The following is a 15,870-nucleotide window of genomic DNA, read 5'->3' as shown; positions in this document are numbered from 1 at the left end:
TAGGTTTGTAGTTCAACAGTTTAAAGCCATTCCATAAGCAACTAAAATAAAAATTTCGGTGTTTTTATTTAGGGGCACTGGTCGGCTTTTAGATCATTCATTTTGTATTCTATTTTACATATAAAAAGCAAAATTTTAAAGCTTAAATCATTTTTCAACCCCAGCTCTCATTTTACATCCACAGCCCTGAACAGTGCACTAAGAAAATAATAATAAAACACACACACACACAGAGAGAGAGAGAGAGAGAGAGAGAGAGAGAGAGAGAGAGAGAGAGAGAGAGAGAGAGAGAGAGAGAGAGAGAGAGAGAGAGAGAGAGAGAGAGAGATAACTAATTGCCGTCCGGAGCCACCCAGTCACCTAGGAGCCAGGAGCCCCTGTGACTGTCAGGGGACAATCGAAACCGTCTATAGCCGCCTAGAGCCTCCGGATGCAGTCTGAGTCTGGTGTCGTCCGGAGGTTATCTATAGCACTCCGAAGCTACCCGGAGGCCCTAAGAGCTGTTAGAAGCATTCAGAAGCCACCCGGAGGCTCTTAAACTTAAAATGTCCAGAAGTGTATGGGGCTGTCTAGAGACCGTTTGTAGCCACCTAGAGCGTTGGCGGGCCGCCCGTATCTAAAGCACTCTGCCACAGACCTGTCCGAAGCTTTATTTATTTATTTTTTTTCCAGAAGTCGTCTGGTGCAGTTTTACTTCCAAATTTTGTACAAGTATGCAGAAATAAACGTACAATTATATTATTGGGAAAACCCAATTTCAATTGAACAGTTTATAAAGTAAAATTTTTTATTATGTCAAAATTACTTCCAGTGACAGGCGGCCGACGTGCCCTTATCTGCATATTATATTATGTACACGTCGCTCCATTTCCCTGGAGTGCCTCATAAATTATGATAATGTTGCACCATGCTTATTGCGCTTCATGTATTCCCTCCAAACAGGTCATGGAGCCAAGAATACGTTTTTTTAACATTATAATTATAGGTCTTTTTGCCCCAGCACTCTTACAGTATCGTTTACTGCATATTCAAATACTAGTACTCAATTACACCAGGTTTTTGCGACCATTTTTGAACCAAAAACCACGAATTGGCCCATGGTATTTCAGGTTTCTTCCCTTTTGGCAAAATTTATGAACGATAAGTTCTGACCTCATTTTAGCTTAGATCAGTCTTTGATTTTGATTTTATGGATTTTGCAGCACTTACACTTCATTTTAGATCGTTAAAATATTAGGTGGGTAAGCAGAGATCAGAAATAGATCCTAGAGCAATATATTACTGCAGCTATGCAATAACGTCTTTATAATTCCACACTAATACTACCGCAGGATATCCACCACATGGGACTCATTCCGGTGGTTCCAAGGAAAAAACAAAACATCTCTCAAAAGAAGACAAATCCATCAGGCTATTAGACGGGCCCCAAGTAAAACCCATAGTCCGTTTCAATATTCATGATCACACTCTTTGGTTCACATAATCTTTGAAACCGTCTGATAAAGTTCGTTGAAATTTGACGTGATGGCTTAGATTGCAAATTATTTTTTGCTCATTGAAAAAAATAACTGGTTCAAAAGTTAACGGAAACGACCCATAAAAACCAAGGACACTGCCTGGAAATATATATATATATATATATATATATATATATATATATATATATATATATATATATATATATATATATATATATATATATATATATATATAAGTATCAATCCACTATTAAGGTGACCACTGTGAAATGCACCAATTGGAGGACCAAGCATATGTCTTGTTCAAATTGATTAAACTGTTCAATCTTTGTTCAAATGAGTATAGTTTGATTCCCTACAATGATTTATGAACACAATTCTGATGCTTGATGATCACAATGGTATATAGAAAATTACTCGGTCCCCCTAATGTTTTACTAAGTGTTTCTGTAGCTTTAAGGAGACATTTGGTAAAAACATGTTTTTAGGGAGACCACATTAAAAAACCCTTTTAGGGAGCCCAGTATATGTTTATATATGTGTATACCTAAGAGTGCATTTTCAAGTGAGCTACCACCAAATTGTCTAAAATAAAGTAAGTCCTTAAGATTAAGAGCTTCATGGCCATAGTGTCGAAGCTTATCCCAGTCCCAGTGTGCGTAGAGTGAAGTGGCCGAGCAACGCATTTACTAACTCCTGGGAAGGTCCATCCCTCAGAAGGGCGCTCAGGGAAATAACCTGGGACTCAAACACGGCAAAAAATATTCCCAGTTGCTCCGTGCGCCATTGTTTTTGCAGTCCCCGACCCCTTTAGAAACCTGACGACCCAGGTTAAGATCAGAGATAGAAGGGACCAGGCAGAGGAGTTTATTTGTTGTTGTTGTATACCACTGAATGGACTTGGTTTGTTTTGTTTTTAAGGGTTTTACGGCGCTTGCAACACATTAAGGTCATATCAGCGCCAGTAAAAAGGAAGAAAATGGGATAGTAAAAAGTTCTGGAACTACAATTAGAGCACCCAAGAAAAAGTAAGGCAAAGGGGATTTGTTTCAAATAGGAAACAGTAGATTCCAAGAGCCCACTATCAAAGTACTTAGTTTGAGATCACCTAAACGTCTCATTCAGACACAAGCACAGGTCCCAACAAAGAGGGATACACTCAAATGTTTACAAAGCATAAATAATATGTAAACAAAACAATAAAGAGCATAACAGACAGATGATTTACAAGGGAAAAATATAATCTCCCAAAACTCGAACTATACATTTGACTGTTTCCCTCCCAGCCAGGTCCTGGACAAAACCAAGTAATCCCATCCCGAGACAAAGACAGAAAACAAGTTGGAAAACAGACATAGGGGGATAGAAGACGCAACGAGTACGTCCCTGCCCATTATGGGAAGTCGGGAACCCCACCCAGTGAATGGAGTTGGATGGATAGGACAGCAGATCTGATGGACACAATGAACGGCTTCAATCAACATCTCATTCACTTTAACTTGCACAATGCTTGCTTTGGTTTCGTGGTAGACAGTTCGTCTGACGCCCGAGTTGCCAGGGTTCGAATCTATATTTGTGGCGATGCAGAGTCATTGTAAAAGTCTCATTTACAGTCTCACTTGTGTTAATTGGAGTACGTTACTGAATTGTAACAACGTTGTTCTGTTCGTGTCCATATAAATGTACTACCAGCTGCACGTTGAGCTCATTGTGGGTTTTATGATACATCAAGCTCGTGTAAAATTACATTTACATTTGACCGAAAAATGATACATAACGATAGAAGTCTACAAATCATATTGCAGGTTATTTTCAGTTCCAAAAGCCATCACAACCATTCATCCACTGTATCACATAAGTCTTTGGTCACCAAATAAAAGCATGAAGTTTGCTATGTGTACAGTGCAACATAAAAGGATAGAAACAGTTTTACTGATAAAACCCTCAAATGATAACAAAACAATATGTTGTTGCTGGTAAGTTGCTTAATTGCATTTGTTAAAAAGCATAAACTGTGAAGCAAAAGTGTTGAAAATCGTTTGAATAAAGTTTAATGCAAAAAAAAAAAAATTCTTAAGCACTTTATGCCGTTCTAAGCTGTCGTTGCTGCATTTTTTTTCATTATTAATTATTATTATTCTGATTAAGGATGAGGGGATAAAGAAAGAATGAAATTAAATGCACAGAGGTGTCATTTCTTGACAGTCGCCTCTAAAGATTGCAACTCTTAAAATTATCATAAAAAGAATAGTGAAATTTTACATTAGGTATCTAGAAAATGCTGAACATAAAGCTACATTGGCCAATTAAGTTAGGGTTAGTAGAAAGACTTTTTATTCTGCCATATCTGATTCTTTCAGATAGTTCTACATAGCTGCCAACTTTTCAAAAATAAAATAAGGAACGCTCATTTGGCCCGGGATGAGGGACGATGTGTGCCGAAGCCCCCACCCCCCCCCCTTCATCGAATCGCAACATATAAAAGTCAGCCTTTTTAATTACTATTACTAACACTAACAAGTTTGAGATGACAGAGGCTAGTCCAAATGTTGCTCAATTATCGGGTTTAGTACCAGCACATTTGAATCGTTAAAATGACACTTTCCACAATGATTGTTGTTTTGTTTTTAAGGGTTTTACGGCGCTTGCAACACATTTAGGTTATATCAGCGCCAGTAAAAAGGAAGAAAATTGGATAGTAAAAAGTTCTAGAATTACAGTTGAAGCATCCAAGAGAAAGTAAGACATAGGGGAACTGGAACAAATAGGGATCAGATGTAGATTCCAAGAGCGTATCACCAATGTACTTAGTTTGAGATCACCTATAAGTCTTATCCGGACACAAGAACAAAATCCAACAAAGAGGAACACACTCAAATGCTTACATTATACATTAAAAAATAACAAATATAGTAATAATACATAACAGAGAGATGATTTACAAGGAAAAAAATATCATCTCCCAAAACAATAAATATGCATTTGACTGCTTCCCTCCCAGCTAGGACTCCGGCGAGGGCCAGGAAAAAAACAAGTAATCTCATTCCAAGACAAAGACTGAAAGCATGTTGGAAAACAGATATAAGGGGATAGAAGACACAGTGTGTACCTCCCTGCCCGCTATGGGAGCTTTCCACAATGAGATCAAAATTCAGAACGGACAATATAAAGAAAGAATTCAACTGCCTCAACTTTGATAAGGACCAATACACAAGAAGCACAATTGTAAAATAAATGAAATAACTTAAGATGGTTAGAAATGCATAACTACCAACCTGGTACATCACTTGAGAGGGCGTTTTGGGGTAAAAATTAGGTGAGTTCAGATAAAAAGTAGACGATTGCATATATGTTTTCTTTCATGCAACATAATGGTCTGTAAGTAGTATACTATAATAGTAGTTATAGTAAAATGCACCTCTAAATATTAGAGAATTCCTACTTCTTTACTTTGACAAGATAAACACACCTAAAAATGGAGTATACTTATTTTTCTTGAACCTAAACCGTTACAAAAGCTTGCTTAAAAAAAAAAAATTAAAATCAGATGAAGATGTTTTTAAAGGGATTAAATTTATATATTTCATAAATTAATAAAGGGAAATAATCATTGTCATCTTTAATCAATATAAGCAATTGATTTTCTTATTGAATACCTTCCAATCAAAAAGGTGGATTTAATTTTATTCTTAATTAAAATAATATTTGTAACAAATAGTGAAAGTATCAATACTGTCTTAGAATATTCAAAGTATATCGAGGCTAACATCCATATCCTATGCAAATCTCCAATACATTATGAAAGGTTTGAGTAAAATACAGGCGTCATATAAACGAATGGAACTTTTTTAATTGTTGAAAATCATTTATGATAGAGGCATAATTCAAATTAAAGAGCTACACAAATGGAGATTATGCTCTCACTGGACACCAATAATAATGATAATAATAATAACAACAATAGTAGTAGTAGTAATAGTAATAATAATGGATCAATAATAATAATTCATTAGGCTCACATGGCTTTTTTACCACAAATTAGTCAAAAATTACAAAATACGGATTTTGAACTAAAAATAAGCACTTACTGACTCAGGAAGTCAAATACGGAACAAATCCGTTTTTAACAGAACGGTTGACAGCTATGGTTCTACAAAGCATTTGTCTCTCAAGCTGAGCAAATGAATGTTCATATAATATAAAAAAGGATATTGCAATGATTTATCTAAACAACATTACAAACTACCCTGAATCATCAATAAACCGATTGGTACAGGATCTCTGTCATCCACCAATCGCAACACATTTTATCTACTCTCCACATCCAACCATGAACAGCTATTTAATTGTCAATTTAAATCATCTAAAAAAAAAACAAAAAATAACAAAATTTATTACAACCCACCAACCCAATATAACCTCTAACTGACCAACTGCCCAATTAACCCCCCACCCTCCATGAACGCGTTAGGCAACATTAATATTTCAACCATTATTTAAAAAAAAAAAAAAAAAAAAAAAAAAAAAAAAAAAAAAAAAAAAAAAAATTAAATTATTATCGTAACGTACGATACAGAAGCAGTTAATGCCAAAGCCTTCCTACTGCTACTACTACTAAACACATAATAATTAACCTAACAAATACAATTTTTACTAATTAAGAGGGTCATTAGATAGTATGGCCTGGGTCTAAAAAAAAAAAAAAAAAAAAAAAAAAATAATTCAAATTAAAGAGCTACACAAATGGAGATTATGCTCTCACTGGACACCAATAATAATGATAATAATAATAACAACAATAGTAGTAGTAGTAATAGTAATAATAATGGATCAATAATAATAATTCATTAGGCTCACATGGCTTTTTTACCACAAATTAGTCAAAAATTACAAAATACGGATTTTGAACTAAAAATAAGCACTTACTGACTCAGGAAGTCAAATACGGAACAAATCCGTTTTTAACAGAACGGTTGACAGCTATGGTTCTACAAAGCATTTGTCTCTCAAGCTGAGCAAATGAATGTTCATATAATATAAAAAAGGATATTGCAATGATGAACAGATTGTACTATATAAAGATAAAACGTTTTTGTAAACCCCCAAAATATGTCAATAACACTATACAATACAATGAATGTAATACAAATCAAATTCATGATTGTCATTACACCGATTGAAACGCTCTTTCCCTTCTATATTTATTTCTTTCATTAAAAATCTTTGTCTTCACCAAACTAATTAGTGTACCTTCAGGGATTCCTTTTTGTGAAAATACCCTGTGGTGTTTTAAGAACAGAATAATTTCAGACTTTCTAGGTAATGATCCCCTTGAACCATGTGCTGAAACATCTTCGACAAAGTTTTTAAAATATGACTTGACTCTATCTGTATCCTCATCTGACCATGACATGTATCTCCGATTTTTGCTTGAATTCCTCTTGGGTTCAGTTTGTTTTGAAGAACACGTAAGCTGATTTGGCACTCCTGCTTCACCATCAAATATTTCTTCTTGATTTGCAGCTGTTACTATGGATGTTCCAAAATTTGCATTTGAGTCTCTATTCACTACAAAGTCATTTGTTTCAATGTTACAATTTCCTTCCCCAGTGACCGATGCTGAGTTATCAATTTGACCCAAAAAATGACCAACTTCTGTTATTTCTCGTATTGCAAGTGGACACTGATAAATGTTTTGATTGATTGATTCACTGTGTCCCATATGTCGATAGAAGACATCTCTCTCGTGTTGTGGGACATCAAGTAAGGCAAATAATGTCGAAGCTCGGTGCCTGAATTTATCAGCTATTAACAACTGGGGTTTCTCTAAATCCTTTACTAAGGAAGTGACATATTTGATGGCAATGTAACCACTTACATGATCTTTGGATATTCCTGTATTTGGAAAAAGAAATGGGTTGTCTGAAATATCAACAGCTTTACGCTCCTGTGCAAGTTTCCTTAAAGGCTGAATTGTGTCATTGGGTATCAACACAGGGACCAACATCTTGCTTCCCTTTCCAGACTGATAGGCCAGCTTATACTTCTCAAGTAACGCTTTTTCCAGAGGATCAGTGACATGTTGTACAAGCTGGGGATCAACCCATACACCTGAATCTGCATCATTCCAGTCTTTTAACAACATCCTTGCGGGTTCTCCGCCTCTCCTCGCATTAAACATTGTAAGCCTAGCTACGATGACATTGCGAAGCCTAACAAACATATGTGAATCAAATAATTGATAATCATCCTCACAAATACGGACCATCTCTTCAGTAATAAATTGCCGTAGCTTCTTTATATCATTCTCTAATGGCATCTCTTTGGGTTTTCTCAAATTTGTTCTCTTTGCTTCACATTGAACTCTGGCTGTAAAAAAAATACTATCCCAATTATAATCCAGGACAGCTTTGAACAAATCTATCTCTGCGGATTCTTCCATTTTGTTTTGCATTATATATTCCCCTTTTAAGAAATTAATTAACTTTTTCAATATAAATCCAATTGAAAGCTTCAAGCCTGCTTTCAATGTCCCATCCTCTTTCAAAGTCATTTCAGAAATGGTTTGCGATATTTCATTAAAGTTACAACGCTTCACCACGTCCTCTCCAGAGAAAGAAGGTTGATTTGTTCTCTTCCTAGTTTTTAAAATCAAATTTCCTAAGATGCGTAAATCACTCATTATAACTTTTCTCTCCTTCTTTGAACTTTTACTCCACAATTTTGTTCCTAACAATACTATAGCTTTGTCTGATCGACACAAATTTCCCACTTCATCATTCCGAAATTTGTCAAGAATATTCTCCTTTATTTCTTTACTTGCATTGGGAGCCACGGGATAAAATTTTACAACCCCAGTACACAGAGCATGCTCAGTACTACATTTCTTTTTGTGTTCATAAACCCTTCGTCCAGAGTAAAACCCCTTACAGCCAGCACACATAACAACTTCATGTGACCCTTGTGCTCTCTCACGCATAACTATTGAATTGTTTCTAGTGTTTGAATAAAAAATGCCCTTTTTCTTGAGATTCTCCATTGTTCTATCCCTTTCCTTTACAGGCTGTTTCATGGCCTCTGTAACTTCTGTCTCATCTTTGTGTTTCCTCATCAAATGCCTTGAGAGTTTTGTTTGCAACTGTCCACAGTATGGACAGGGTCTCCTTGGCTTTTTGTATTTCTCTGGAAAAAAAAAGAAGAAAATAAAGCACATCATGCTATGAACTATGAAAATAAATCAATAGACAGATCGTATGCACATCAGCTACATGACAGCGATAGAGAGGAATAGCATTCCAAATATTTAAGGCCTGGACAAGTAACTGTCATAATTCCTTCTTGTTATATACTTTTCTACCATCTATTCCTTTGGAAGAGGTATGTTAGATTTGTGGAGACCTCTGCCACATAACAAATCCAGTGAAAAGACGCCATATTTTTGTTTTGAAATAGAAATAAATAGATCAATCCACCCACTTCACTGGGTTCAGGGTTCCCTCTTCATTATAATCAAAATATGAACATAAATCGGAATAGTAACACATTGAAGTCTCATCTGAATACATAGATTGTCCTTTGTTGTTTCAGCGAAAAATCAGACAGAATGTCAAAAGAATTTTAGGTTTTTCCCCAACCACCCCTTGGAGGGATCAGTATCAGCGGAATGGTAAGCGTCATGTTTTTTACGTTGAGCAACAAAATTTACTCCAAATGCTTCACTCGACCCAGGCGGAAAAGCAATCAAGAATAGACCCAAGTCCTATCCAAAGACTAACATTTCATTTAAGTTTATTGTAGGCCCTTGGCCAATCGACAAAATTCAATTCACATAAATTATTTACAACAATCAGAAATTAATTATATCAATAATAGTAATAGAATGCAATGAAGGCAATATCATAATAATAATAATAATAATAATAATAATAATAATAATAATAATAATAATAATAATAATAATAATAACAGTAGCGGCAATAAGTAACAATTAATATAGTAACAAAAGTAATAATAGACTATAGTTCATAGTCATAACAATGACTTTCTTTGTCATTGAGGGAGTGAGAAAACATCACCGGCTGGCAGAACAAACAGCCGACATCAATCAAACGTCCTCCAGACCGGTTGAGCATCGGCTTCATTAATTCCTTAAAGACTTCCCCCCAACTGCCTGAACGATGCTGATGCCCAGACAACTTAATCCTGATTTATATTTTGTGGGAATGAAATATGACATGTATATGCCGGAAATATTTCAATAACAAACACACTGTTCAGATAGAAAATATTTGAGTCTTGCCTTTGTTAATTGACACAGGTAAGTTAGGAAAATAAATGCTAGTAAAAACGATCAGCAAGTTCGTGAACACTGCTTCTCAACTCGAACATATGTTTTCATCAAATCTACACACATCATGTTGTGAGCTGAATTTTAATGATCTCAGTTGTCATTGAAAGGACACCCAAGAATTTTAGAATAAAGAAAAATATTGAACCTGGAAGTCAAAAGGGTTTGTAGCACAGCAGACATTATCAAAGTATAATTTTAGTACCGACAAATTAAAAAGAAAATGTGCTTTTCTTTAAATGCTCCCAATCATCATATACTGTTTAGGTTGCAAGATTAATAAAAATGTTATCTACTCTGATTCTCGTTAAGTTTCCAGCTGGTCTGTGAAAAAAAGCCTTAAGCATCATAGAAATACAAAGAAACAGTTTTAATATATAGATGGGTTGTAACAAAAAAACCATTTTAACACTTACAATACAAGCAATTTAAGTCTATTACAGACAAAAAAAACCCCAATAAAATAAACATGAACATTTTTATGGCTGGTTTCACTGATATCACTCACACATTGGGTTTCAGATTCTAAGATGTCCACCCTATCAAATTTGGATTTGTGCTTGTTATGTAAATGGTAGCGTATTTTGCGACGCAGCACTGCCAAAACAGAAAAAAAATGCAATAACACAAATGCAGCACCATGGAGGGGGTGGAAGTTTTCTTTTAAAAGGAATGGGTAAATTAAAATTGATCCCACAAATATCAAAGGAGAAGAATGACAAAAAAATGACTCACCATTGCACGTAACACGTTGGTTTGCAAGTGTATAGCATTCGGGTTGAACCTGGGTCCCAGACTGGCAACGAGGTTCAGTCTGTGATAGTTGTGGATGAGGCTCTGACTGAGTTGGGGAATGAGCACTAGGTTCCAGAGACAATGATGTACTCAGCATTGGGTACCTCACAGAGTACGTAGAGGAATCAGACTCGGAGTCAGCAACAAAATCGGGACCCTGTATATTTTGTGGAAAAGATGACAGATCAATCAATTTATTCATGTTGACAATAAACATGAAGAGCCATTGTTTAATAATCCAACTAAACAATTAGCTGGTTAATAATGCAAGTATAATAAAAAAGAGTTGAGAAAGGCAGACATATTGTCTAAGTATTTAATATGTTCAACTGTGCTTGGATAAATATAGATACACCAACCAGGGTTTCAGTAAACCGTTTTTAACCAACTCTTTAAATCCTACACCAGGACCAACAACTACAAAACAATTTTTTATATAACTACGATTCTGGACATATAAACGGTTGTCATTGCAACAATATGAACTTCCTAACCTTGCAACTGCAATATAGTTAACAAAAAAAGTTGATAAACATTACGATGCAAGAGAATTTGGACAAAATGCGAGATCAAAAGTATAATCCCAACAGAAGCTATTTTAATTTTTCCTGGAAACGCATCATTTTCACATTTTGTCAAATAAAAAACAAACGACTTCAAATGTGAATGGCTCATCAATGAATATCACTTCAAAATATAACGAGGAAGGTTTAAAATAGTGTTATTGTTGGCGAAGTCCACTGCAAAGAAAAATTTTTAACAACAAAAAACTAGGAGATCTCACTGGTGTAAAACAGTCTTGTCCTTGTCCTGAAATATTGTATTGCGCCTAACAGACTGCAGGTCTCATCTTTTGTGGCAAATGTGTTTTGTCCACCACAAAATATGGTGATGTGAAGCATTTTGAACATGGTGCCAACTGTGGATAAACGCTATACAAATGTTATGATTTTATTTTAATGTACATACTTACCACAAATGAATCATGTGATATGGAACTTTGTTCTGCATCACTTTCAGGCTCTGAGTTGGAGTCTATATAGAAAATAAAAACAACAAAAAAAAGCTGAAGACTATCATGTGCAAGTTTTTCACTAAACTCTTAAACAAAAAATCATGCCATCTTATGCTGTAAAAGGATTTTTTAAAAATTATTTACCTTATGACTATTGTCCTTTGGAAAAAAAAGAAAATTAAGTCCGAAACCTTCTGGCTATTTTCTTTTAAATTTCAAGAACGTCAGAGTTGGCAAGGGAGGACGGAAATATAATTCCAGAAACCAATCTGTCTATAATCATATCCATATGATAGTTTTTCGTTCAAGATTCAGGTACAGTCCACTTAGGATAATCGCAATACCTTGGGATCATCGAAAATGTTGGGATTAACCGAAATTCAGTTTCCTGTCCACTATTTCAACATTTTACACATTTATTGTCAACTCAAACCAGTAAATAATATTCTTAGTCAACCACATATAGAGCAATTTGATTGAAACAAAAACCATATGGCAGCCCCGTGTAGATTTGTCAACCAAAAGCAGCTATGAAGCAAGCCGATATCTTATTCAGATTGGAAGAAGTTTCAATCTTTTTTCTCAACAATTCAACATTTGTCAGAGTTAAAGAGATTAGCCTTAATGAGAGACAATAAGCTCTCACCAAACTCATTGGTCACAATGCACAGTTGTTAATCCTAAAACAAAGGATATCGCTCAGTCTCTCTTTATAACTGTCATTTATAACCTGTTGTCAAGATTATGACCAGCCCCACCCCTCTTCTATTTAATGGCCACCGATGACGTCACAAACCCATACTGCAGAGCCCCGCCCTCTTTCGACTCTAACAGAGTGGTGACACACTACTGTAGCATTAAATCCTGCTCACTCTCGATTCTTCAACCTGTCACGATTTCATCCATGATGAAATTTAATCATGATATACTGTTTGATTTCTTGAATTTACCACTTTTTAAAAAACCGAAGTTTGTTGCAATTAACCAGTGACTTTTATATAGAATTATTTCCATTGCTTAGGAAATATTGTGATTAACCGAAAGTTGCGATTAAATGAGTTGCAATTATCCGGAGTGGACTGTAATAGTATTACACATCATGACTCAAAAAAAAAAAAAAAAGCAAACTATGTGTACCTCAATGTTATTCATTTCCTCATCAAATTACATTCTTACCATTAACATCATAGATCACATCAAAAGGGTTGTCTGGATTGACAGCAAGACATTTTTCAGGATTTTTAAAGCTCAAATCTCTCTGATCTGAAGTTACAAAAGAAATAGCATATTCTCAACATTAAACTATGATTTTGTGATGGCTGTGATATGGCATACTGTATGCATAAAGCAAGATGCAAAGACAGGTTTAAGTTTAAATTATTTTATATTCTTTTCAAAAATCCATTCTAGTTTTGCCAAAATAAAATAAACACGAGAAGTGTTGAGTTGGATAGCGCTAAAACTAAAAGTAGTAGTGGTAGTAGTAGTAGTATTAGTAGTAAACGACAGATCTTACTCACTAGTGTGAATCTACAGTCTACAGAAGTTCCCGAATTATCTGACTCCACTTCCAAATGACTGACTGACAAGTGACAATCATCAATCGGTGTGTGATGTCTACCCTATTGAAAATCTTAAATCAACTGTGATGTAATAAGAATGGCCAATAACTTACCATTATAATTATCTCGGTGTCTCTTCAATGATGCCTCCAGCATCAATTTACCCCACGATGCCATAGACGTCTAGTTTGGAACTCAGCAAGTGACGAAAAAATACTTGCGGCTATAGAGAGGACGTCCGTCGGCCACTCTCTTTGTAAGTCAGTAGTCAGTGGTTATCAGATATCCTTGGTTCTTGAAAAATATAGAAACACAGCGGTTCATTTAAAAAGACTCTTTTGTAGATCAAGTTATAATGTTAGGTATTGCACTTTAAAATCTCTTCAGACATAGAACGAGTCAACTTGACGTCTAGACCAAATCATTTCGAAGATCGATATGGCAACAGCAACGCCTGGAATGGAGGATTTAAATGCGGCATCTGACGATTCTACTGCTATGACAGAAGATGCTCCATTTCACGACGTCGAGATGGCTTCAACTGGCATCAGGCATCAACATGCTACTCAATAATGGGTTTGATGAAGCGTTTGACTAAGAACTAAAGGCCGAGCTGATAACTGATAACCACCTACTACCGACTTGCAGAGTGAGTGAGTGCCGAGTGCCTCTTTATGCGCGAAATTGACTAAACATACGTTTCACGAAAAAAAGAGTTACTATGTTTGCTTGTCTCTTGTCACCAAGATAAGAATCCGGACCAAGATTCGATAAATCTGTTTCTAAAAATAGATTATAATTCGTATATCTTGTTCATTCCTCAGTTCATCAACTTTCACACAATTTTATATTAGGTTTTCATTACTATAAAAATCCATATAATGCTCTAGAATTTTAGAGAAAATTTCGGAAAGATATATTGCCTCACTATTGAAATATATCGATGAAAACACTGGTCCCCTATTGTACTTTTTTCAGGCGGTCACCTTATTGACCAACGTGAAAATTTAGGCATAACTCTTCTTACTGTGGTGTTTAACAAATAACTTCAATACTATGATTTACAATTATATATCCTTGACGGTTGGGTTGACAACCTTAAACTAAAAATAGAAAAGTGAATGTGCTAGAGGTCAAATCAATAGGGGACCGGATTTTGGTCTCCCTATTGGTAAAGTACTGTAAAATGAACTAATAGGGGTACCAAAAGTCTCCCTATCCGGTATTAATACATATATATATATATATATATATATATATATATATATATATATAAGTTTTCTTATTATTATAACTTTTTTTTGGAAACTGAGTTTTGTTTTGTTTGTTTTTAAGGATTGTGCGGCGTTTGCGACATATTTAGGTGATATCAGCGCCAATAAAAAGAAGAAAATGGAATAGTCAAAATATTCTAGATTTATAATCAAAGCACATAAGAAAAAGTAAGTAAAAAAGGGGAATTGGCTCAAACTCAAATGGGGAACAGATGTAGATACCATACCATCAATTAGTTTGAGATCACTTTAAAAGCTCATCCAGACATCAGTCACAGGATCCCACTAACAGGAACACACTCAACTGTTTACAGAATACATAACAGTAACAGAGAGGTGATTTACAAGGAAAAAAAATATCGTCTCCCAAAACTGTAACTATACATATGACTAGGTATGTAATTCCTTTCCAGTCAAGGACTCCAGCCAGGGCTGGAACAAAAGTAAGTAATCCCATTCCAAGACAAAGACAGAAAGCAACTCCGAAAAGGGGATAGGACATGCCAGACTGAGAGGCCACATCCGCTATTAGCAGTCGGAATGCTAAAAAGTTGTTGGCCGGATGCTCTACATGAAATGAATTTACTGATGTAAAGTTAGAATAATCCGTTTTGTCTTTGGATCATAAGTTTCTCGATTACCCTTTGAAATTCTTGTTTATGTTTAAGTATTTTAACTTCAATGCTTTTAACAAGTTATTGACTTTGAACTGCGGCTATGTGGTCTAGTGGTATGACACTCGCTTTCGGATTGGAAGGTCCTGGGTTCGAGCCTCGCTCGCCGCATAGTTGAGTCCTAAGAAAAGACTCTTTACTCACATTCTCTCACCATACTCAGGTGTAAAACGAGTACCTGGCCGTTAACAGCGTTGTCTTTGTCCGAAAAATTGTAATATCACCTAACAGGCGGCATGTCCCGTCCTACATGTTAAATGTTGTTGTTGATCAGGGACCCCTTGTAAAGCACTTTGAGCACATTTAGTGGATATTGCGCTATATAAAAGCTAAAAAAAAAACAAAAAAAAAAAACCCCAAAAACTATTCAATCGTTTTTACAACTGTTTTTGATTGTGAGTGATACTTTTCGAGTTAAAGCTGGTCAGAAATTAATGGCGCTCAGTATATAATGACTTCTTCGGTTTCCCGCTCTTTCATTAATATTCTTTTGCTTTCACTTTCTTACACATCAATAAACTTTGTTGCTATCTCAAGTCTGATCATAAAATGTTTTTCCCCCAATAACTACTTTTCTCATTTGTGGACTTTCCACTCTCTCTACATTTCACCATCTCGAATCTCAGCCCCGGCGAAGCTCTATCAAACCTGACAGTATAATTTTGAGTTTTTTTTACAATTTTCTGCTTTGGTGTTCAGCTTTACATTTTTTATAATTGTTACAC

General features: G+C 35.4%; 1 protein-coding gene across 1 annotated transcript; it reads right to left on the bottom strand.

Moving 5' to 3' along the window:
• Window positions 1-68: 68 nt before the first annotated feature.
• LOC144969355 (uncharacterized) lies at window positions 69-15,759 on the bottom strand. Its single transcript, XM_078908465.1, has 5 exons — window positions 15,717-15,759; window positions 12,812-12,898; window positions 11,594-11,655; window positions 10,561-10,777; window positions 69-109 (listed from the first exon to the last, which is right to left on the bottom strand). Exons 1-5 carry the CDS (start codon window positions 15,757-15,759, stop codon window positions 69-71), a joined length of 450 nt encoding a protein of 149 aa, XP_078764591.1.
• Between the last annotated feature and the right edge of the window lie 111 nt (window positions 15,760-15,870).

This window comes from Berghia stephanieae, chromosome 3 (assembly GCF_034508935.2).
Source record: "Berghia stephanieae isolate SIO BIC M18660-M18661 chromosome 3, UCSD_Bste_1.3, whole genome shotgun sequence".
In the NCBI taxonomy this organism is placed as follows: Eukaryota; Metazoa; Mollusca; class Gastropoda; order Nudibranchia; family Aeolidiidae; genus Berghia; species Berghia stephanieae.
Note: the sequence above shows the minus strand (reverse complement) of the source record. Positions and strands in the feature narration are given on the sequence as shown.